Source organism: Salvelinus alpinus, chromosome 4 (genome assembly GCF_045679555.1).
Source record: "Salvelinus alpinus chromosome 4, SLU_Salpinus.1, whole genome shotgun sequence".
Classification (NCBI taxonomy): Eukaryota; Metazoa; Chordata; class Actinopteri; order Salmoniformes; family Salmonidae; genus Salvelinus; species Salvelinus alpinus.
Window position 1 is genome coordinate 98,852,882 of NC_092089.1, and position 25,888 is coordinate 98,878,769.

At 38.7% G+C, this 25,888-nt stretch overlaps 1 protein-coding gene across 1 annotated transcript; it reads left to right on the plus strand.

Moving 5' to 3' along the window:
* The first annotated feature begins 2,741 nt into the window (after window positions 1-2,741).
* On the plus strand, window positions 2,742-25,220 carry LOC139574792 (homeobox protein EMX1-like). Its single transcript, XM_071399675.1, has 3 exons — window positions 2,742-3,509; window positions 22,565-22,749; window positions 23,924-25,220. The coding sequence occupies exons 1-3, from the start codon at window positions 3,167-3,169 to the stop codon at window positions 24,092-24,094; spliced, it is 699 nt and encodes a 232-aa protein (XP_071255776.1). The 5' UTR covers window positions 2,742-3,166; the 3' UTR covers window positions 24,095-25,220.
* Window positions 25,221-25,888: the final 668 nt, after the last annotated feature.

The window sequence follows — 25,888 nt, forward strand, 5'->3', positions numbered from 1 at the left end:
AATACTGAATTAATATCATCAACAACAATGTATATTTAATAAGGGGACTGTTTTCTTCATTCCATTTCTCATTCAATGTACTGAAACCATAATCTGTAATGACCTGATGTGTCGATGAATGTTCCATTCATCAGAGTTCTATAAAACTGCTCATGTTTTTCATGTCCTTTATACTGTAGCTTACTATATATAATAACGTAAATGGCAGGCATTTCCTATAACGCATCCCATTGCTGTTCCTTTCTGAATAGAGTAACCTCATTCCTTGTAAAAGGGACTTAACTCCAGTTAGCTGATTCAAGGCAGACCATGCAGGGGGACAATAATCACATTTTAACTCAGCTTCACACCCCTGCGTGCCTACAAAAACTCCAGCTGCTTAATACCTCCTTTCAGACCAGCAAAATCTGTCATTAATTGCCAGAGGCAAAATTAATAGTTGTTAATGGCCACCTGAATCAAAGGCTCCGGGGCTAGATCTGCCAGTAAAACCTATTAATTCTATACAGGGGGACTGGGCGTTATAGGATTGGTATAGGGGACAAGAGGGGTGGAGACTAAACTCCTTTGGGACTCAAAGGGCTCTTTGGCCCTTGGTGGTTCACATCAGCTTCCACAGAGCAGATCATGAAAGATGGAAGCAGGGGGCTTTTGTGGTTCGTCCTGATTATTTCTCCCCTGAAAGGACTGACATCTGTCCTGAGTTCCTGGGACTGGCTGTTTCTCTGATCTACTGGTACCCCCCCCCCCCCCCCCCCCTCCTCTCCCTCAACAACATCTAAGATGGTAACTACCAAAAGAGGGAGGGAAGGTACCCTGGACATAACGTAAAGAGAACATATTTCCCAGACCTTTGACCTTAGTAAAACAATACCTCTTTAACTGACCTATTCTCAAAAGGAGTTTCATTTAGCAGACCTATAGGCCTATTCTGTAAAGGAGTTTCATTTAGCAGACCTATAGGCCTATTCTGTAAAGGAGTTTCATTTAGCAGACCTATAGGCCTATTCTGTAAAGGAGTATCAAATATCAGACCTATAGGCCTATTCTGTAAAGGAGTTTCATTTAGCAGACCTATAGGCCTATTCTGTAAAGGAGTATCAAATATCAGACCTATAGGCCTATTCTGTAAAGGAGTTTCATTTAGCAGATCTATAGGTCTATTCTGTAAAGGACTTTCATTTAGCAGACCTATAGGCCTATTCTGTAAAGGACTTTCATTTTGTAGACCTATAGACCTATTCTGTAAAGGACTTAAATGATTTTCAGTCATCAGTGGTTTTGGATGCCTTGACTAAAAAAAAATCCTAGTAATCCTCAGAGATATTTTGTAGTTAATCCCTAGAATTATCATGTTCAAATTGTTAGACGTGGCTTTAAAGGTTAGGTCTAGTCTGATCTTTGACCTAGAATTAAATTGATCAATAAACCTACAGGTGCCACTGTCAGATATGGGCTGTAAGATAGGAAATAGATATGGGCTATAAGATAGGAAATAGATATGGGCTATAAAATAGGAAATAGATATGGGCTATAAGATAGGAAATAGATATGGGCTATAAGATAGGAAATAGATATGGGCTATAAGATAGGAAATAGATATGGGCTATAAGATAGGAAATAGATATGGGCTATAAAATAGGAAATAGATATGGGCTATAAGATAGGAAATAGATATGGGCTATAAGATAGGAAATAGATATGGGCTATAAGATAGGAAATAGATATGGGCTAGAAGATAGGAAATAGATATGGGCTATAAAATAGGAAATAGATATGGGCTGTAAGATAGGAAATAGATATGGGCTGTAAGATAGGAAATAGATATGGGCTATAAGATAGGAAATAGATATGGGCTATAAAATAGGAAATAGATATGGGTTGTAAGATAGGAAATAGATATGGGCTATAAGATAGGAAATTGATATGGGCTGTAAGATAGGAAATAGATATGGGCTATAAGATAGGAAATAGATACGGGCTATAAGATAGGAAATAGATATGGGCTATAAGATAGGAAATAGATATGGGCTATAAGATAGGAAATAGATATGGGCTATAAGATAGGAAATAGATATGGGCTATAAGATAGGAAATAGATATGGGCTATAAGATAGGAAATAGATATGGGCTATAAGATAGGAAATAGATATGGGCTATAAGATAGGAAATAGATATGGGCTATACAATAGGAAATAGATATGGGCTATACAATAGGAAATAGATATGGGCTATAAGATAGGAAATAGATATGGGCTATAAGATAGGAAATAGATATGGGCTATAAGATAGGAAATAGATATGGGCTATAAGATAGGAAATAGATATGGGCTATAAAATAGGAAAAAGCAGAATAACTCATTTGTGTGAGAACCTTTTTTATGGTTTTCTATTACAAGGCTAATTTCCTAGATTTTAGGGACCATTTGGGGGACGGGACATAGGGAATAATACACTTATTATGAGTAAGTTATAATTAGTCAATCATTAACAAGAACATCTCATATTATGGTGCTTCTGATTTAATATGATATCACTTTGCAACATTTAAATAAACGTATATGGATGGGCTATTATTAGTCACAAGTCAATTCAATAGAGCATAAGTCACTCATTCAGACTAACAAAATGGCTGTCATCCGCTAGGCTACACGGTCCTATCTGCGCATGCCCACCACACCTCTGTCACCGACAGTAGAGACCAGGTATTGAGTCTGACGAGTGACAGGCTCTTTCTCAAAGGCTTAGCCTACTGATCCTGGCTCCTAATACAGCACAGTCCAAAAATGGTTTCCAGGAGTGATGAGACTGAGACAAGAGCCAGGCTGTCATAAACCTAAAGTAATCACAGACTAATAGATCTGACGTTGCAGTGGTAACTAGAACCGAAACTTGATTTTTGGCATATTGTTAGAGCAGAGAAAACCGGACGATATCCTATTGAAGACAAGTGACGGAGACAACTGAACCGGCTCTACAGGCAACCCGCTTCCAGAGGTCCACTGATATTGGCAACAAGGTTTGCACGCGCAAGGGACTGCGAGTTATGGATTTCCCGGGAACTGTTCTACTGCTACTGTTGTGAGGTTTTCTTCTGCATTACCTGTTTTATAACTGTGTTATTGAATATATTATTAGAAATATATAAACTACAACCTATTTGATCATGTACCAACATAGTAAGAAATGTTTCACCATCGAATCCCTGGTTGGGAAAGACGTGAACTCTTCGACTAACGGGGACGAACCGATCAGACCCACAGCGCTGAGGTTCACGGAATCAATTCACCCGGCGCCCTTTGGGAGTTGTTTCCAGAACTCCGGCAGGACTTTATACAGCAGTCCAGACATGATGTTCCCTGACCCGGGCACACACACAGGGAACTCCGGTCTGCCCCTGCATCCCCTCCAGCTTCCATCTCAGCCTTTCTTCAACCCGCATCAGAGAGACACGTTGAATTTCTACCCGTGGGTTCTTCGAAACAGATATCTCGGACACAGGTTCCAAGGTAAGCGAACAAGTACTTTAATTTAACGAATATTGCTAAGTTATTTTAAATAATATCATATGTTTGGCCATATCTTTGTTATTGCACACGTATGGGGACATATTACGCACGAGCTAAATTACAATGACTGTAAGCATTAGAATTAAGAACTCACTCTATAGTTCCGTGATGGAAGAAATGTCCTTATGATCCCTGAACATGCAACATGTTGGTAGGGATGGTCATTTATTCAGGAAACAAAAAAGGTCTAAAAGGGTCGTAAACAAAGCAACAAAAACAGGATCAATGCAAATTATTGAAACTACTGTTTGCAGAGGACAACGTTTCAACATCCAACTATAGTTATTTTACTCCTTAAGTTATAGGTCTATTCATTATTGGTACATTTTCTGAGATTGGATGCATTAAAATAAGCATAAAACATCGCACCCAGGCTTTGAACCCGCCGGTAGCTTAAAAAGCCTGTAAAAAACATAAATGCATACTTTTCGTCCATTTTCAGTAGTGATTTTAAAAAACAAACATTAATGTATGTTTTAATTCAATGAAAGTAGACTATATTGTTTATTTTTATTAATTTACACATCGAAGCCATTGCACTTTCTTATAATGTATGTTCCGATAAAGTTGTTAGGAGATCAATAGTCTAATATGTTGAATAATAATAAATAATACTAGGGTAAATGAATTTAAATGTGTAAGTTGTATGCAATTATTGAAATAAAATAGGCCTATAATCCAGATTTCTTTCACTTTTGCCTAAACATTCGTTTTAGTTTTTGCATCATTCAGGAAGTTAATTATAAGTAGTGGTGCAAAAAGTACCCAAGTATCCTACTTGAGTAAAAGTAAAGACATCTTAACAGAAAATGACTAAAATAGAAGTGAATCACCCAGTAAAAGTAAAATACGGCTTGAATAAAAGTCTAAAAGTATTTGTTTTTAAATATACTTAAGTATTAAAAGTACATGTAATTGCTAAAATATACTTAAATATCAAAAGCAGAAATATAAATGATTTCACATTCCTCATATTAAGCAAACTGGACGGCACGATTTTCTTGATTTTTTAATTGACGTATAGCCAGGGGCACACTTCAACACTCAGACATCATTTAGAAACGAACCATTGTGTTTAGTGAGTCCGCCAGATCAGAGGCAGTAGGGATGACCAGGGATGTTCTCTTGAGAAGTACGTGAATTTGACAATTTTCCTGGCCTGCTAAGCATTCGAAATGTAACGAGTACTTTTAGGTGTCAGAAAATGTATGGAGTAAAAAGTACATTATTTTCTTTAAGAATGTAGTGGAGTAAAAGTAAAAGTTGTAAAAAAAATGTAAAGTAAAGTACAAATAACCCCAAAAAACGACATAAGTAGTACTTTAAAGTATTTTTTACAAAAGTACTTTACACCACAGATTATAAGGATTTTTGTTTCTCAAATATTTAGATATAATTAACTAATATTTAATTAGACAATTTAATGTTCAAAGTTATTTGGATTAAAAGTAACAAAAGACAGGAATAATGTAATATTATTAATTTCTAATAATATTATAGTATTATAACAAATAATAACAGAAATAATAAACAATATACAAATAATAACAATATTATTTAATTGTTCAACTTTATTTAAGTGTTCAACTTTAGATTTAAGGGCTGCATATTTCTGATAAGACAATGGACCAGATACAAAAGTCTTTAGGAACCAAATAAATCCATGAGAGAAAATGAATATTGGAAAATCTCAGCATTCAGTGACCAAAACTTTAAATCTTCTTACTCAAGCTATGTGCAGTGCATACATGCAATACATGGTGAACATCCTTACTAACTGATGCTGGGTGGAATGGTGAACATCCTTACTAACTGATGCTGGGTGGAATGGTGAACATCCTTACTAACTGATGCTGGGTGGAATGGTGAACATCCTTACTAACTGATGCTGGGTGGTCCTCAAAAAACAAAGCAATTTGTTAAACCAGACAGATCAATAACTTTCGACGCTCATCTCGTTGACTCAGTGGACAGCAGTGGTTAGCCACATCAGGTGTGCTCTCAGGTATGTTACACTCTGACCAGTCAGCCCAGGGCCGTATTCACAGTGTCTCAGAGTAGTAGTGCGGATCTTGGATCAGTTTAGCCTTTTAGATCATTAATGAATAAGATCATGAGGACAAAGGGGGGGAATCTGATCCTAGATCAGCACTCCACCTCTTTACCAGGCAACCTTCAGGGTGTACCTCAGTCAGGTAATCAGTGGGAGTCAGAGGTTACTGTCACTGTTGCTCAGATCAGGAGCTCAGATAAAGTGTCTTTGTTTACAGACACAGCAGATCCACTCACTGATGGTGTCCAATAACCATGAAAACTAGTGTTTAGACAAGGCTAACTACAGACCGGAGGAGTGAGAGGAGAGGATTAGCCATCATGACTGTCACTTACTGTTAGGGATGGATGGGAGATTTATTTTCTTTCATACTCCCCACACTTCCTGAGAGAGAGAGAGAGAGAGAGAGAGAGAGAGAGAGAGAGAGAGAGAGAGAGAGAGAGAGAGAGAGAGAGAGAGAGAGAGAGAGAGAGAGAGAGAGAGAGAGAGAGAGAGAGAGAGAGAGAGAGAGAGAGAGAGAGAGAGAGAGAGAGAGGCTTTTTATATTGGGGGGCATTTCAGTGTGTATGAGATTGTTATGGGATTGTTATCATCAGGAAGGAGGGCAGACAGTTCATTCACCCATCTCATCTCCCAATGGTCTGATGGTCTGGAGGTTTGCTTTGACACATTTTTATTCATTAGGAGGTGTTGAATGTCAGGAGATACGTGTCGGAGGTTAACTGATAGGATAACAGGGCATTGTAAACATTATTTGTCAAACATATTGGATAGTTCATACAATACTCCTCTTTTTTTTAGTTGTTTCAGTCTTTGGTTTATAATCAGACAGAACAATCAATCAATCAATCACTCAGATAAAGACGGACTGTATGAGGAGGATAAAACATTATGATTACATGCATGTAAAATCCTAATAGATTAAAATGTTGTATGTAAAGAATAATTTATGCTGGAATTGATAGTTTCCTATTCACATTCATGAATTATCTCTCTACATGTATACTTTATAGTCCATTTAGTGAGAAACGGAAATAGACCATCCTCTTCCTTATTTACCGCCATCCGACTCCCTCTGTATTCATCCATCCAGGGTTAGAATGAAAGATTGGCCCCCACCACTACCCAGTGTGTAGCTGACTGCTGACAAGACCATTCTTGTTGGTGCCAGGGGACTGGTGTTATTGGTGATGAACACAGCTCTCTGGCTGGCGCTGCCATCTGCTCCCTGGTAGTCATGTTGGAGGCATGTTCCCCCATGTTCCCCCACCCGCTGATTACAGGCCAGAGTGTCGAAGGCTCATCGCCTGGAGGGTATTCCCTCTGTGGTTGGGGCTGAGCCACCCTTACAGTTTAGGGTTAGTATTCACAAAGAGTCTCGGAGTCGGAGTGTTGATTTAGGATCAGGTCCCCGAGTCCATATAATTATATTTATTATGATCTATAAGGCTATATTGATCCTAGATCAGCACTCTTACTGAGTGGAGGTCTGAGCAGAACCAGCATTAGAGTTCAGTGTTCAGCCCGGTGAGTTCCTCCCCAGTCTCAGTCTTCTCCAGGGGGATGTGAGTGGAGGTCTGAGCAGAACCAGCATTAGAGTTCAGGACTAGTGTTCAGCCCGGTGAGTTCCTCCCCAGTCTCAGTCTTCTCCAGGGGGATGTGAGTGGAGGTCTGAGCAGAACCAGCATTAGAGTTCAGGACTAGTGTTCAGCCCGGTGAGTTCCTCCCCAGTCTCAGTCTTCTCCAGGGGGATGTGAGTGGAAGTGACGCCGCTAACGCCATACGACAGATGATGCCAGTCTGACTGTCTATCTGAGTGGCTAAACCACCAGCCAGAACTAGCATGGGGTTCACCAGTGTGTGATAGGAGGGAAAATTCTCAAGGAAAATCATATTGTTTCTTTCCTTATCAATGCATTACTATATTAGGTCAAAACTACAATAGTTACTGCTGTTAAAAATTAAGACTTTAACACGAGATATATTACATTACATCTCCTCAATTTATTTAATTCAGCCTAATGCTGAAATTTAAAAAATGTACCATAAAATGGAGATACTATTTAGTTATTTTATTTTAGGGCATGGACCCTAAAACCAGGAAATCCTATGACTTCTGTGGCAGTGTGGCTTGTTGGTGTTCAGTGCCCCTTGAGAAGCATTAAGACTAAAGTTTTCATCACCTGCAGCTGCAGTGTATCTCTTTTCACATTCTCCTGTTCTACCAGAGCCGCGCTTCTCACATTCTCTCTCTTCAGAGGTGTCTCTATTGTTTTGTCCTCTGATGTTCAAAGCATTTTCAGCACGCCAGCTGAAGATGGTTGTTAATGACAGTCCTGTGATAGAAAATTAGCATTCTTTAGTTAGCTAACACAGCTGAAGTGCTGGATAGCATACCGTATTTGGTGCGGACCCCAATATACTGTTATCCATGGCATTGTTAGTGCTATAGCCTATTTATTGTAGCAGGAAGGGGTGCTACAGTGCTTTCAGAAGTATTTACACCCCTTGAGTTTTTCCACATTTTGTTGTGTTACAGCTTGAATTTAAAATGGATTACGTTGAGATTTCGTGACACTGGCCTCCATACAATAACCCAAAATGTCAAAGTAGAATCATGTTTTTAGATATTCTTTTACAAATGAATTAAAAATGAAAAGCTGAAATGTCTTGAGTCAATAAATATTCAACCCCTTTGTTATGGCAATCATAAATAAACATTTGCTTAACAAGTCACATAATAAGTTGCATAGACTCACTCTGTGTGCAATAATAGTGTTTAACATGATTTTTGCATGACTACCTCATCTCTGTACCCCACACATACAATTATTTATAAGGTCCCCCGGTCGAGCAGTGAATTTCAAATACTGATTGAACCACAAAGACCAATGAGGTTTTCCAATGCCTTGCAAAGTAGGGCACCTATTGGTAGATGGGTAAAAAAAAAAGTTTAAAAAAGCAGACATTGAATATCCCTTTGAGCATGGTGAAGTTATTAATTACACTTTGGATGGTGTATCAATACAACCAGAACCCTGCAAAGATACGGGCGTCCATGAGGCCAATGTTGACTTTAAAACAGTTACGGAGTTTAATGGCTGTGATAGGAGAAAACTGAGGGTGGATCAACAACATCGTAGTTACTCCACAAAACTAACCTAATTGACTGAGTGAAGAGAAAGAAGCCTGTACAGAATACACATTTTCAAATTCTTCTTCTTATTTTTTTAAACATTTATTATTTACAATGACGGCCTAGGAACAGTGGGTTAACTGCCTTGTTCAGGGGCAGAATGACATATTTTTACATTGTCAGCACAGGGATTCGATCTAGCAACCTTTTGGTTACTGGCCCAACGCTCTAACCACTAGGATACCTGCCGCCCAAAACATGCATCCTGTTTGCAACAAGGCACAAAAGTAAAACTGCAAAACATTTGGCTAAGAAATGTCCTGAATAAAAAGCGTTATGTTTGGGGCAAATCAAACACAACACATCACTGACTACCACTCTTCATATGTTCAAGCATGGTGGTGGTTGCGTCATGTTATGGGTATGCTTGTCATCGGCAAGGACTAGGGAGTTTGGAGCTAACCATGGAGCTAAGCATAGTCAAAATCCTAGTGGAAAACCTAGTTCAGTCAGCTTTCCAACAGACACTGGGAAACAAATTCACATTTCAGCAGTACAATAACCGAAGACATACGGCCAAATATACACTGCACTTACTTAACATGACGACATTGACTGTTCCTGAGTGGCCTAGTTACAGTGTTGACAAAAATATATGTCAAGTCTTGAAAATGGCTGTCTAGCAATGATCAACAACAAACTTAACAGAGCTTGAAGAATTTTTTAAATAATATTATGTAAATATTGTACAATCCAGGTGTGCAAAGCTCTTAGAGACTTACCCAGAAAGACTCACAGCTGTAATCGCTGCCAAATGTTATTCTGACATGTATTGACTCAGGGGTGTGAATACTTATGTAAATGAAAGATTTCTGTATTTCATTTTCAATACATTTACAAAAATGTCTAAAAACATGTTTTCACTTTTTCAATATGGGGTATTGTATGTAGATGGGTGAGAGAAAAAAATATATGTATCCATTTTGAATTCAGGCTGTAAAACAAAATGTGGAATAAGTCAAGGGGTATGAATACTTTCTGAAGGCACTGAGTTTACAAAACATTATGAATTGCTTTTTCCATGACATAGAGCAGGGGTCTCCAACCTTTTCTAGCATATGTCACAAGTTACAAATTTTTTAAATCGCCATTAAATAGGCCCATTCTTCTCTTCTCCCCTGCAACTCTTCCCCGGGTCCTTGGTGTACAAGAGATGTGTTTTCTGTCAATATAGCTGGTAATATAATGGTTCATAAACAACTCTTCCCCGGGCCCTTGGTGTTCAAGAGAAAGTAGTGCACTGTATTTTATGTCAATATACCTTGTAAAATAATGGTTCACAAACAACGCTAAGGGAGGCCTTATAAAATTTGCGATTTTTTTCCCAAATTCTGTTTCATATTTTCCCAAATTCAATATACCTTTCTCAGATGTATTTTTCCTGGTTTTAGTTTAGTTTTCCGCTCTCAAAAATACAATTGTTCATAGAGAAACAATGAAATTGGACGTTCTGTGTCGATGGCAATGCTGAAATCATATCACATTTGTTTTAGGTCTGGAAGAAAACAAAAACATTCAGATTTTTTTGTGTGTAATTCCCCTTTAATTGCGCATCTAGCGAGTGAGGATTGGGCCATCTAATGTGCTGGTCTAGCGATGGTTCTCGTGGCAAAGTTAGCAAATAACAAATAATAGATACAAATTATATACTTACTCATGATATACTTCTGCCAGGTAAGCAAGCCTACTTTGCAGTTAACATTTAATTGAGAAGGTTTGGGGGAAAGTATTTCTGTCAACCCACAAGACGTTTATCACATCAAATCGCCACACACGGAGTGATTAACAAACACATGCACCACACAGACATGCAGGGGCAATATTGCTGGAAATTAATTGGCAAATATTGTGTTAGGTTTGCCTTTTTAAACCAATAGTAGCTAACCAGGGGTGGGATAATGTCAATCTTGCGTCGATTAGATAGTAGCTTGGAGCTTGCTGTGTCTGATGCTTGTGAGATTTGTTAATGACCGTATGCGGTGGAACACATGAAAATCACATGTACCTTCAGAATTGTTTGGCAAACTACTCAGCGGTAGCTACTGGTAGCTGGCGATCGACCTCTTGGAGACCCCTGAGACACAGACTGTCCAGGTGAATCCAGATGAAAGCTATGATCCCATATTCATGTCACTTGTTAAATCCACTTCAATCAGTGTAGATGAAGGGGAGGAGACAGGTTAAAGAAAGATTTTTAAGCCTTGAGTCAATTGAGTATGTGTGCCATTCAGAGGGTGAATGGGCAAGACACAATATTTAAGGGTCTTTGAACGGGGTCTGGTAGCAGGAGCCAGGCACACAGGTTTGTGTGAAGAACTGCAACGCTGCTGGGTTTTTCACATTCAACAGTTTCCTGTATGTATCAAGAATAGTTCACCACCCAAAGGACATCCAGCCAATTTGACACAACTGTGGGAAGCATTGGAGTCAACATGGGCCAGCATCCCTGTGGAACGCTTTCGACACCTTGTAGAGTCCATGCCCAGAGGAATTGAGGCTGTTCTGATGGGAAAATGGGGAGGGGTACAACTCAATAGGACGGTGTTCTTAATGTTTTGTACACTCGGTGTATATTAATCTGTGCATGTGGAAAAACATTGTTGTAGCATTGTTTTGAATAGAAGCTGAGGCAACCTACTATTAGCTATTATTACCAGGTGCTAATAAGAAAGATTATTTCTTTATTTGATTTATTAGGATCCTCATGAGTCGACGCCAATGGTGACAGCTAGTCTTACTGGAGTCTGACACATAACGAAAAATACGTTACAGACAAAAGACTTTACAGTTGACACACATTTGGGGCGGCAGGTAGCCTAGTGGTTAGAGCGTTGGGCCAGTTGCTGAATCGAATCCCTGAGCTGACAAGGTAAAAATCTGGCCTTCTGCCCATGAACAAGGCGGTTAACACACTGTTCCCCGGTAGGCCGTCATTGTAAATAAGAATTTGTTCTTAACTGACTTGCCTAGTTATATAAATGTAAAACATTAATGTGTGTGTGCATCTATCAGTTACACATACATGTCAGTACATACACACAACAAGTAGGTCACATGGGGGAGAGGTGGTGTTGCTGTTCACTTGTGCTATATAAGATGGGAGTTCCATGCACTCATGGCTCTGTATAATACTCTACCTTTTCTTGAATTTGTCCTGGACTTGGGGACTATGAAAACACCGCTGGTGGCATGTCTGGTGGAATAACTGTGTGTGTCAGTGCCGGGTGTAAGTTGACTATGCAAACAATTTGGAATTTCCAACCCGTTAATGTTTCTTATAAAAACAAGAAGTGACGAAGTCAGTGTTTCCTCAACTCTCAGCCAAAAGAGACTAGCATGCACAGTATTAATATTAGCCCTCTGATTACAATGAAGAGCAAGATGTGCCGCTCTGTTCTGGGCCAGCTGCAGCTTAACTAGGTCTTTCTTTGCAGCTCATATGACTGGACAATAATCAAGACAAGATAAAACTAGAGCCTGCAGGACTTGCTTTGTGGAGTGTGGTGTCAAAAAAGCAGAGCATCTCTTTATTACGGACAGACCTCTCCCCATCTTTACAACTATTGAATCTTTTGACCATGACAGTTTACAATCTAAAGTAACACCAAGTAATTTTGTCCCCTCAACTTATTCAACAGTCACACCATTCATTACCAGATTCGGCTGAGGTCTAGAATGATTTATACCAAATACAATGCTCTTAGTTTTAGAGATGTTCAGGACCAGTTTATTACTGGCCACCCTATTCTAAAACTGAATGCAACTCTTTGACTTTTATTAGCTGTGGTTGTTGATGCGTTATTGGTTGAATCATCAGCATACATGGACACACATGTTTTGTTTAATGCCAGTGGCAGGTCATTGTTAAAAATATAAAAGACTAGAGGGCCTAGAGAGCTGCTCTGCGGTACACCACACTTTACATGTTTGACATTAGGGAAGTTTTCATGAAAGAAAACCCTCTGAGTTCTATTAGATAGCTCTGAATCCACTATATGGCAGAGGTTGAAAAGCCATAACACACATTTTCTCAACAACAGTTTATGGTCAATAATATAAAAGGCTGCACTGTAATCTAACAGTACAGCTCCCACAATCTTCTTATTATCAATTTCTTTCAACCAATCATCAGTCATTTGTGTCAGTGCAGTACATGTTGAGTGCCCTTCCCTATAAGCACGCTGGAAGTCTGTTGTTCATCTGTTTACAGAGAAGTAGCATTGTATTTGGTCAAACACAATTTTTTCCCAACAGTTTTCTAAGTGCTGGCAGCAAGCTGATAGGTTTCCTATTAGAACCAGTAAAGGCCTCTTTACCACTCTTGGGAGGCGGAATGTCTAGTGCAGCTGGTTATTCCAGGCCTGTCAAAGAAGATATTAAGAATTGACCATAAGCAGACGTGATTTGTTATGCTAGGCAAGAAATACACGGTTGTTTCCACAGACAGTGCTTTCATTGAACTCATTTAACAGTCTGTAGTAGAGAGCATCAGGTCAGTTTCTAACTAGGTTTATATTAGCATGACATTATCCCTATACTATTGTAGTGTGTGCAAAGCTGTCATTAAGGCAAAGGGTGGCTACTTTTGAAGAATCTTAAATATTATATTTTGATTTGTTTAACACTTTTCTGGTTACTACATGATTCCATATGTGTTATTTCATAGTTTTGATGTCTTCACTATTATTCTACAATGTTGAAAATAGTAAAAAATAAAGAAAAACCCTTGAATGAGTAGGTGTGTCCAAACTTTTGACTGGTACTGTATACAGACGATCTTAATGTCACAATATAGAGAGGAGAAAAGTCACTGAACCTGCCATCTACAGTGGTAATATAATCCTCTATTTCTGAATGAACCTGCCATCTACAGTGGTAATATAATCCTCTAGTTCTGAATGAACCTGCCATCCACAGTGGTAATATAATCCTCTAGTTCTGAATGAACCTGCCATCCACAGTGGTAATATAATCCTCTAGTCCTGAATGAACCTGCCATCCACAGTGGTAGGATACTCCTCTAGTTCTGAATGAACCTGCCACCCACAGTGGTAATATAATCCTCTATTTCTGAATGAACCTGCCATCTACAGTGGTAATATAATCCTCTAGTTCTGAATGAACCTGCCATCCACAGTGGTAATATAATCCTCTAGTCCTGAATGAACCTGCCATCCACAGTGGTAATATAATCCTCTATTTCTGAATGAACCTGCCATCTACAGTGGTAATATAATCCTCTAGTTCTGAATGAACCTGCCATCCACAGTGGTAGGATACCGCATAGCTTCTGAATGAAGTGGGAATCAGTATTGAAACTAGATGATCTACACTGAACACGATTATAAATGCAACATGCAACAATTTCAAAGATTTTACTGAATTACAGTTCATATAAGGAAATCTGTCAATTTAATTAAATTCATTAGGACCTAATCTATGGATTTCACATGACTGGGAATACATACACTACCGGTCAAACGTTTTAGAACACCTACTCATTCAAGTGTTTTCCTTTATTTTTACTATTTTCTACATTGTAGAATAATAGTGAAGACATCAAAACTATGAAATAACACATATGGAATCATGTAGTAACCAAAAAGTGTTAAACAAATCAAAATATATTTTATATTTGAGATTCTTCAAAGTAGCCACCTTTTCCCTTGATGACAGCTTTGCACACTCTTGGCATTCTCTCAACCAGCTTCACCTGGAATGCTTTTCCAACAGTCTTGAAGGAGTTCCCACATATACTGAGCACGTATTGGCTGCTTTTCCTTCACTCTGCGGTCCGACTCATCCCAAACCATCTCAATTGGGTTGAGGTCGCGGGATTGTGGAGGCCAGGTCATCTGATGCATCACTCCATCACTCTCCTTCTTGGTAAAATAGCCATTACACCGCCTGGAGGGTTGTTGGGTCATTGTCCTGTTGAAAAACAAATGATAGTCCCACTAAGCCCAAACCAGATGGGATTGCGTTTTGCTGCAGAATGCTGTGGTAGCCATGGTGGTTAAGTGTGCCTTACATTCTAAATACATCACAGACCGTTTCACCAGCAAAGCACCCCACACCATAACACCTCCTCCTCCATGCTTCATGGTGGGAACCACACATGCGGAGATCATTCGTTCACCCACACCGCGTCTCACAAAGACACAGGCTGGATCCAAAAATCTCCAATTTGGACTCCAGACCACCAAAAGGACATTTTTCCACCAGTCAAATGTCCATTGCTCATGTTTCTTGGCCCAAGCAAGTCTCTTCTTATTATTCGTGTCCTTTAGTAGTGGTTTCTTTGCAGCAATTCAACCGTGAAGGCCTGATTCACAGAGTCTCCTCTGAACAGTTGATGTTGAGATGTGTCTGTTACTTGAACTCTGTGAAGCATTTATTTGGGCTGCAATTTCTGAGGCTGGTAACTCTAATGAACTTATCCTCTGCAGCAGAGGTAACTCTGAGTCTTCCATTCCTGTGGCGGTCCTCATTAGAGCCAGTTTCATCATAGTGCTTGATGGTTTTTGTGACTGCAAAGTTCTTGAAATATTATGTATTGTCTGACCTTCATGTCTTAAGGTAATTATGAACTGTCATTCTCTTTGCTTATTTGAGCTGTTCTTGCCATAATATGGACATGGTCTTTTACCAAATAGGGCTATCTTCTGTATACCACCCCTACCTTGTTGCAACACAACTGATTGGCTCAAATGCATTAAGAAGGAAAGAAATTCCACAACTTTTAACAAGGCACACCTGTTTATTGAAATGCATTCCAGGTGACTACCTCATGAAGCTGGTTGAGAGAACGCCGAGAGTGTGCAAAGCTGTCATCAAGGCAAAGGGTGGCTATTTGAAGAATCTCAAATATAAAATATATTTTGATTTGTTTAACACCTTTTTGGTTACTATATGATTCCATATGTGTTATTTCATAGTTTTGATGTCTTCACTATTATTCTACAATGTAGAAAATAGTAAAAAATAAAGAAAAACCCTTGAATGAGTAGCTGTTCTAAAACTTTTAGTGTTGTGAAACGGTAGTGTATACGCATCTGTTGGTCACAGATACCTTAAGGTAGGGGCGTGGATCAGAAAACCAGTCAGTGTCTGATGTGACCACCATTTCATGCATGCAGCACGACACATCTCCTTCGCATAGAGTTGACCAGGCTGTTCATTGTGCCACTTCAATGTTGTCCCACTTCAATGGCTGTGCTAAGTTGCTGGATATTGGTGGGAACTGGAACATGCTGTCGTACATGTCGATCCAGAGCATCCCAAACATGTTCAATGGGTGACATGTCTGGTGAGTATGCAGGCCATGGAAGAACTGGGACATTTTCAGCTTCCAGGAATTATGTACTGATCGTTGAGACATGGGGCCATGCATTATCAAGCTGAAACATGAGGTGATGGTGGTGGATGAATGGCATGACAATAGGCCTCAAGATCTCATCAAGGTATCTCTATGGATTTAAATTGCCATCAATAAAATGCACTCGTGTGCATTGTCCGTAGCTTATGCCTGCCCATACCATTACCCCACCGCCACCATGGGGTACTCTGTTAACAACGTTGACATCAGCAAACCCCTTGCCCACACAACGCCACACTGTCTGCCATCTGCCCGGTACAGTTGAAACCGGGATTGGTCCGTGAAGAGCACACTTCTCTAGCGTGCCAGTGGCCATCGAAGGTGAGCATCTGCCCACTTACGTCGGTTACGACGCCGAACTCCAGTCAGGTCAAGACCCCGGTGAGGACGACGAGCATGAAGATGGTTTCTGAAAGTTTGGGCAGAAATTCTTTGGTTGTGCAAACCCACAGTTTCATCAGCCCTCCGGGTGGCTGGTCTCAGACGAACCCGCAGGTGAAGAAGCCGGATGTGGTCCTGGGCTGGCGTGGTTACACATGGTCTGCGGTTGTGAGGCCAGTTGGACGCACTGCCAAATTTTGTAAAACGACGTTGGTGGCAGCTTATGGTAGAGAAATTAACATTCAGTTTTCTGGTTACAGCTCTGATGGGCATTCCTGCAGTCAGCATGCTAATTGCATGCTCCCTCAAAACTTGAGACATCTGTGGAATTGTGTTGTATGACAAAATTGCACATTTTAAAGTGTCCTTTTATTGTCCCCAGCACAATGATCATTCTGTTTAATCAGCTTCTTGATATGACACACCTGTCAGGTGAATAGATTATCTTGGCAAAGGGGAAATGCTCACTAACAGGGATGTAAACAAATTTGTGCACAATTGTTTTCTTCTTTTGTGCGTTTGTAACGTATCTTTGATCTTTAATTTCAGCCCATGAAACATGGGAACACTTTACATGTTACGTTTATATTTTTGTTTAGTATACTTGGGGCTCCCAAGTGGCGCAGCGGTCTAAGGCACTGTATCTCAGTGCTAGAGGTGTCACTACAGACACCCTGGTTCAAATCCAGGTTGTATCACAGTGTCACCAGTGTCGTCCGGGTTTGGCCGGTGTAGGCTGTCATTGTAAATAAGAATTTGTTCTTAACTGACTTCCCTGGTTAAATAAAAAAAATACTTCTAGAGGTTTTTATTGAGTCTAGCCTAAGAAAAGTATTCACAAAGATTTATGGAATAACTCACTTTAAATGACAGTACTATTAAAATGTGATTCATGTCTTTGTTACGTTGGCACACCTATGCAATGTCCTATTTAAAGTATCTTATTTTGAAACACTTTGATCTGAATAGCAAACATACATTTCTCTCACAATAAACATAGGCTTATAAAAAAAATTAGGCACTTGAGCAAATTTCAGGTTTGCTGAGTGCAAACTTGAACTGTGTAAAAATTCTGTGCAACTTCCAGCGCGTGTTTGCTGAGGCTGTACCCATTTTAAGTTAGTGTTTCAAAAAGTATTCTACTGTGGCTATTTGATCATAATGTAGGCTTAACAGAGTAGCTGACCATCGACAACAATGGATAAATTGTATATTGTTCAATATAGGACTACATTCCGTGATTAAAAATAAATAAATAGACATTACCCTGTTTATCCACTTGTCCTTCAGACAAGGAGGTGACTGAACATGTTGTTGTGGTGTCGATGCAGGAAACCACTTTACAAAATTAAAAATCTTTATTATTCCCATACCATAATTACAGAGATTCAGACAAATGATTCTACTCTCTGCCCATTGGCTACTTAGATCATAATTACAGAGAATCAGACAAATTATTCTACCCTCTGCCTATTGGCTAATTAGCTTATTCAAGCATGTCTCAAAATACAGCATTGCCCCTTAATTAAAGACAAAAAAAAAGCTCTTTACCTGACTCGCTTTTCAAAGATGTACAGCTTTTCTTCTCTTGTAGGAAGAAATCACTCCCCCATTGCTGACCACAAATAATATATAACTGGGCTAATAACTCACTAAATAACAAGGTTATGAACAAATGTGCACATTTGGCAACATGCAGCTCTCGCTTTGATCTCAAAACAAGCGCATCTACTCATGACCGCTCATCCTGTAAACACAGTCAAGTTCAAAGTGAATGCCACAGATCCATATATGGCAATGGTCTATTTACATATAGGCCTACTGCAGCTCTGATTGGTTATGCTGCACTGGTCTGGTCTGTGTAGAGTACGGGGCCTGACTCGTGCCTGATAGTGTTTAACTAAGGTGGAAAACTCTAGAAAGTTGAGTGAAGTTCAATCTAGTGCGTCTCTCTGTGCGGTAGTCCCGAGGGTGCGCACGGGCGCAGCTGAAGGCCTCAGTTTAGCTGAACTTGGCTAGCCGAACCGAACGAGTGTGCTCACAAACTCCATTAAAAGACCTTCGCTTGAAAAATTAGAAAAAAAGCAGCAATGGTACTGTTTGTCTCTTTTGAGACGCCATAGCCAGTATACACTTCCTGAAAATAGTCAGAATTAATCTAAGTTAACTCAAGAAATGTGTAATTAATTTTGACGTTTTTGACGAAGAGATCTTAGTCGCACAATTTTACATCTAACTAAGATGTTTGGTGCAGTACTTTGCAATGAAAAAATGTGCGTGAAAATGAGTCGTCTCTCGTTGAATGACAACAAAGACTTTATTGAAGAAACCTTAGTGTTGACCAATCACCGACGAAGAGGCGTAGACTTCGGCTCCGAACTTCGGCTTGCTTCCAGAAAAAAAATGTGTGTTCCCGAACAACCGAAAAAAATGAAAAAGTCCAAAACAAACAAAAACAAACAAAATGTCGTCATAATATGTGCACGAACTCTACCGACCTGTTTCAGCTGGGAAGAATGCAGACACCTTTATTATTAGAGGGAACATTGGTCATGACCTTGATAAATCAGAGTTTTTTTTTCTTCTTTCAAATGTACTTCTATCTCTCTCTGTGTGTGTGTGTGTGTGTGTGTGTGTGTGTGTGTGTGTGTGTGTGTGTGTGTGTGTGTGTGTGTGTGTGTGTGTGTGTGTGTGTGTGTGTGTGTGTGTGTGTGTGTGTGTGTGTGTGTGTGTGTGTGTGTGTGTGTGTGTGTGTGTGGTGTGTGTGGTGTGTGTGTGTGTGTGTGTGTGGGTGGAACCAATAGGCTCGTTGTTGAAAGTCCCAGTCCCTGGAGATGGATGTCATCCATGGTGGCTGAACCAACATGTCAATTATTCATCTCTACTATTACCTAACTGTGATGACATTCATCTCTACTATTACCTAACTGTGATGACATTCATCTCTACTATTTCCTAACTGTGATGGCATTCATCTCTACTATTACCTAACTGTGATGACATTCATCTCTACTATTACCTAACTGTGATGACATTCATCTCTACTATTACCTAACTGTGATGACATTCATCTCTACTATTACCTAACTGTGATGACATTCATCTCTACTATTACCTAACTGTGATGACATTCATCTCTACTATTTCCTAACTGTGATGACATTCATCTCTACTATTACCTAACTGTGATGACATTCATCTCTACTATTACCTAACTGTGATGACATTCATCTCTACTATTTCCTAACTGTGATGACATTCATCTCTACTATTACCTAACTGTGATGACATTCATCTCTACTATTTCCTAACTGTGATGACATTCATCTCTACTATTTCCTAACTGTGATGACATTCATCTCTACTATTACCTAACTGTGATGACATTCATCTCTACTATTTCCTAACTGTGATGACATTCATCTCTACTATTACCTAACTGTGATGACATTCATCTCTACTATTTCCTAACTGTGATGACATTCATCTCTACTATTACCTAACTGTGATGACATTCATCTCTACTATTTCCTAACTGTGATGACATTCATCTCTACTATTACCTAACTGTGATGACATTCATCTCTACTATTACCTAACTGTGATGGCATTCATCTCTACTATTACCTAACTGTGATGACATTCATCTCTACTATTACCTAACTGTGATGACATTCATCTCTACTATTACCTAACTGTGATGACATTCAACTCTACTATTTCCTAACTGTGATGACATTCAACTCTACTATTACCTAACTGTGATGACATTCATCTCTACTATTACCTAACTGTGATGACATTCATCTCTACTATTACCTAACTGTGATGACATTCATCTCTACTATTACCTAACTGTGATGACATTCATCTCTACTATTACCTAACTGTGATGACATTCATCTCTACTATTACCTAACTGTGATGACATTCATCTCTACTATTACCTAACTGTGATGACATTCATCTCTACTATTACCTAACTGTGATGACATTCATCTCTACTATTTCCTAACTGTGATGACATTCAAACGTGATGTGTAATGCATACAGTACATCATCCCCTTAACGATAAATCTGTCTACATACTAGAACAAGCATGTGGAATGAGGCGTGGTGGCATTGTGAAATGGAGGGATAATGTCACAACCAAACATTAGTAGCTTTTACATGTACATTAATCAATTACTCACGTTATGGGAAAGTGTCATGAATGATGAGTCAAGTGAAGATGCCCATCGGGGCACATTGATATGGCTAATACTGACCTAGAGAGCAGCATGCAATAGATATCAACACTGATGTCCTGCTTAGCAGCATACAATACATAGCAACACTGATGTCCTGCTTATTCAGTTCTTTGTCCTCCTTTTTGAGGTGTAATTGGACAAATAAAAACACTTAGTAAAAACCATTAGTGTCAGTTTGCTGAGTTGTACAGCAGTTAGTATACTATAGTTAGTATACAACAGTTAGTATACAATAGTTAGTATACTATAGTTGGTATACTATAGTTAGTATACAACAGTTAGTATACTATAGTTAGTATACTATAGTTAGTATACAACAGTTAGTATACTATAGTTAGTATACAGCAGTTAGTATACAGCAGTTAGTATACTATAGTTAGTATACAGCAGTTAGTATACTATAGTTAGTATACTATAGTTAGTATACAGCAGTTAGTATACAGCAGTTAGTATACTATAGTTAGTATACAACAGTTAGTATACTATAGTTAGTATACAGCAGTTAGTATACAGCAGTTAGTATACTATAGTTAGTATACAGCAGTTAGTATACTATAGTTAGTATACTATAGTTAGTATACAGCAGTTAGTATACAGCAGTTAGTATACTATAGTTAGTATACAGCAGTTGGTATACAACAGTTAGTATACTATAGTTAGTATACTATAGTTAGTATACAGCAGTTAGTATACAGCAGTTAGTATACTATAGTTAGTATACTATAGTTAGTATACAACAGTTAGTATACTATAGTTAGTATACTATAGTTAGTATACAGCAGTTGGTATACAACAGTTAGTATACTATAGTTAGTATACAGCAGTTAGTATACTATAGTTAGTATACAGCAGTTAGTATACTATAGTTAGTATACTACAGTTAGTATACTATAGTTAGTATACAACAGTTAGTATACAACAGTTAGTATACTATAGTTACTATACTATAGTTAGTATACAACAGTTAGTATACTATAGTTAGTATACAGCAGTTGGTATACAACAGTTAGTATACTATAGTTAGTATACAACAGTTAGTATACTATAGTTAGTATACAGCAGTTAGTATACTATAGTTAGTATACTACAGTTAGTATACTATAGTTAGTATACAACAGTTAGTATACTATAGTTAGTATACTATAGTTACTATACTATAGTTAGTATACAACAGTTAGTATACTATAGTTAGTATACTATAGTTAGTATACAGCAGTTAGTATACTATAGTTAGTATACTACAGTTAGTATACTATAGTTAGTATACAACAGTTAGTATACTATAGTTAGTATACTATAGTTACTATACTATAGTTAGTATACAACAGTTAGTATACTATAGTTAGTATACTATAGTTAGTATACAGCAGTTAGTATACAACAGTTAGTATACTATAGTTAGTATACTATAGTTAGTATACTATAGTTAGTATACAACAGTTAGTATACTATAGTTAGTATACTATAGTTAGTACACAGCAGTTGGTATACAGTAGTTAGTATACTATAGTTAGTATACAGCAGTTGGTATACAGTAGTTAGTATACAACAGTTAGTATACTATAGTTAGTATACTATAGTTAGTATACTATAGTTAGTATACAGCAGTTAGTATACTATAGTTTCTCTCTTTACGCGGTCTCTTTACACATACAACAAGAGCTGCTACGGTGTCATTCCTGTCTGTCAACCCTAAGTCTAACCCTCCACTTTCTCTCCCTCCTCTCCTCTCTCCAGATGAGGACAGCAGCCCAGAGAACATGCTCCTTCATGGGCCTTTTTCCCGCAAGCCGAAGCGCATCCGGACAGCCTTCTCCCCCTCACAGCTCCTCAGGCTGGAGAGGGCCTTTGAGAAGAACCACTATGTGGTGGGAGCTGAGCGGAAGCAGCTCGCCAGCGGCCTCTGCCTCACCGAGACACAGGTGTGTGGTGAGGGGACTCAACGATGTTGAACGCACCCTAAACCCCTAGGGCCTAAAAGCTATATTGTGCTTGATCCGAAAATGTGGTCGGAGACTCCGGATGGAGGGTGTGACGCAATTGTGACGCCTCTGGAGGCTTGCGGAGGCCAAATCGAACTCTGTACCGCATCGTTGTGCTCCTTTGTATAGCTCCGTATAGCTCCGCATTGACATGATTGGTTGACGGTAGGTCCAGTAGGAACATAAACTCACTTCCTTGACAACTTCCTTCACAACAGCTTTGCTCAGTGAAGTGCAAGAAATATACATGCCCTGACTTTAGAGGCCGTATCACAGTAAATGCTGTATGGCCACTGCAGAAGTCGGATTTACCATGCAAAGCCTTTAAGGCATGGCTGCATTCCAGAGCGCTGAAACAGGAGATATGAGTGGACTCGTAGTCAGAACTCCACAACACCCCCTCAACCAACGTATAGCAAAACCAGCTTTCTTAACCACAAGTTGTTTGTCCTACGGTAGCTTTTCGGGATGGGCAAGGTGATGTCAGTAAATTATGTAGTAGATTTCACAATGATTATTTATGACTTCATTTCCCTAATCAACATCAGAAACACGCTGCTGATAAACAGCAATTTCGGCTTTTCGCAATCCTCTCATGCAATATATTATACATTGGGAATACAGTATTGCGATGTGCTGAACTTTTAATTTCAAAGGAATTAGACCAATAATTTAATCAAGCTTGTAAATGTGATATAAAAATTACAACCAGACAATGCCTGAAAAATTAGATAGAAATATGTTGCTATTTGCAAACAGCTGTAAAGAACGAAAGTATGTGAAGCCTTAGGTAAAGGCAATGTTTGGCAGTGCTGTAGAGACAATATGGAAGCAATAACAGTTTTACACCATGTGAAATATTGTGTTGTCATTGTTGCTATGACACGTTGAAAAAAGCTTCGCTTAAAAATCATAGGGGAGATACATGCAGACACTTTTATAACTAGTAAAGGTACATTTACTGAAGAAAATGTGTGCGCTTGCTTCAGCTGTCGGTGTTTCATGGACGTGGAAGAACAAGTAGTAATAGTTTTTACAGCAAGCACATTGATACTGTATATTTGACCAATGTTTCTTCCAGGACTAAACGTGATGTCTCTCCTTTCTCTCCCAGGTAAAGGTTTGGTTCCAGAACAGGAGGACGAAGCACAAGAGACAGAAGCTGGAGGAAGAGTCACCTGAGTCGCAGCAGAAGAGGAAAGGAAGCCAGCACGTCAGCCGCTGGAGGGTGGCTACGCAGCAGGGCAGTAGCCCCGAGGACATCGATGTCATCTCAGAGGACTGACGTACGTCGTCGGTGTCACCTTGATTAAACCATCATAAATCATTTGTCATGAATGCAGACTGACTGACTGCTGACTGACTTGTGTCTGAATGTCGGCAGTCTGCGTGCTCCTCTGAACACCTGGTTTGACCTTTCAATGAAAACGATCACTGCTTTAAGTTGGACAGAAGAAGGCCAAGTTTATCATTTTATTACACAGCTCTGACTGCTGTAAACGTGGTGGACATCTGCATTTGGTCTATGTTGCTTGCCGTAGCAGCACAAATTACTGAAGAGAGACTGTTTGACTGGGAGGAATCCGTTCAATACAGTTTGTTACTCTATTGTCTACCTGAACCTGAGATTGTTCTTCCTCACATTTAACAAAACATTGTCATTGTTTTAGCGTTTTCAGTTTGTTGTGTAATTGTACAATGCTAAATATGCACAATATGTTTGTGGTCAAAAATAAGCCATTGCTATGATAGCTATAGAGGAACCACCTAGAACCTACTGATTCAGTTTAGGATTTTGTTTGTCTTAATTATAGTCTTTAGACCAGTCCCACTGAAAGGTAGGCAACTGCCAATACAGACAATACATCATATAGATGCCACGTTACCCCTGAAATATGTTTTTGAATCTCACATAGGAATAGTTTGGACAATTTAAATTGTAAGTATTTATGTACATCTAAAAATGGTATTCTATGCATATTTTGTCCTTGTTTTGATTCCTCTGGATTTTTTAAAAGGCCGTTTTTTTGCCTAGTTTGTTACTCTTTAAATTCATTGTTTGTTTTTGCCTTTTGACAAATATTTGATCAATTCTACTGAGACCATGTAGAATGTACAGTGCAGGCACATTCAAAGTTGTCCACAAGAATGACATGGAAAAACAAATGTACCTCAATACTACATTTATTTCAGCAACCATTACCATTCCTGTGATATCATGTTACGTAGCACTTCGTAGTGGAATATATATATATATATATTTTTATTTGTTTTAAATAGATGTTAGAAATAACGCACTATAAGTAGGCCTACCCTTTCATTTTCTTTGAACCTATGCCCCGAGAGTGAACGTTTTTTGTACTTTCTGTGTGTGGTCAGATGACTTTGGAAAATAAAAAACATCAACATAACATTATTTGTACAATACTACTGATATATATTATGTGCGAGTATGTCTAAGCGTTAATTTTATAACCTATTTTCAACATCTATAATTGTCGACACGTCAAACTACAAACACATATCGGTTAAATGACAACGACACAGAACTTGAAAAAGTAAATTGATTCACGACGATTTGGTATTTGTTATTTGATCTACACCTTTGTAGGACACCTGTTAATATTTTTGCGAACTGCGGTTGAATAGTCCACGCTACTGAGCAGCACATTTTTGTGACATGTATAAATTCTTTTTTTTTAAATAAAAAAGTACAGAAAGCCTAGTCTAGCCTATATACAGATGCATGGTTATAGTTTATAAAGCTTTATCTTGTGTTGTTAAACACGTTATCCATAAGAAACCCAAATGGTCTGCGTTTTACTAATCTTTATTCAGTCTGCAGATAGCCTTTATTATTAGGCCTATCCTAAATTATACATTGGCTATAATAGGGTTATTAACAATTAGCCTAGATTATTAATACACTTTTTGACGATAACGATAACATGAAACATAAGGAGGCCTATTAAGTTTGGGACAATCCTTTTTCAATCTATTCTCCGTCTGGACTTGTAGGTCTATAATCTGTAACTCAATGAGACACTGGATAGGTTGCGATGGGTGCCTGTCCAAATAC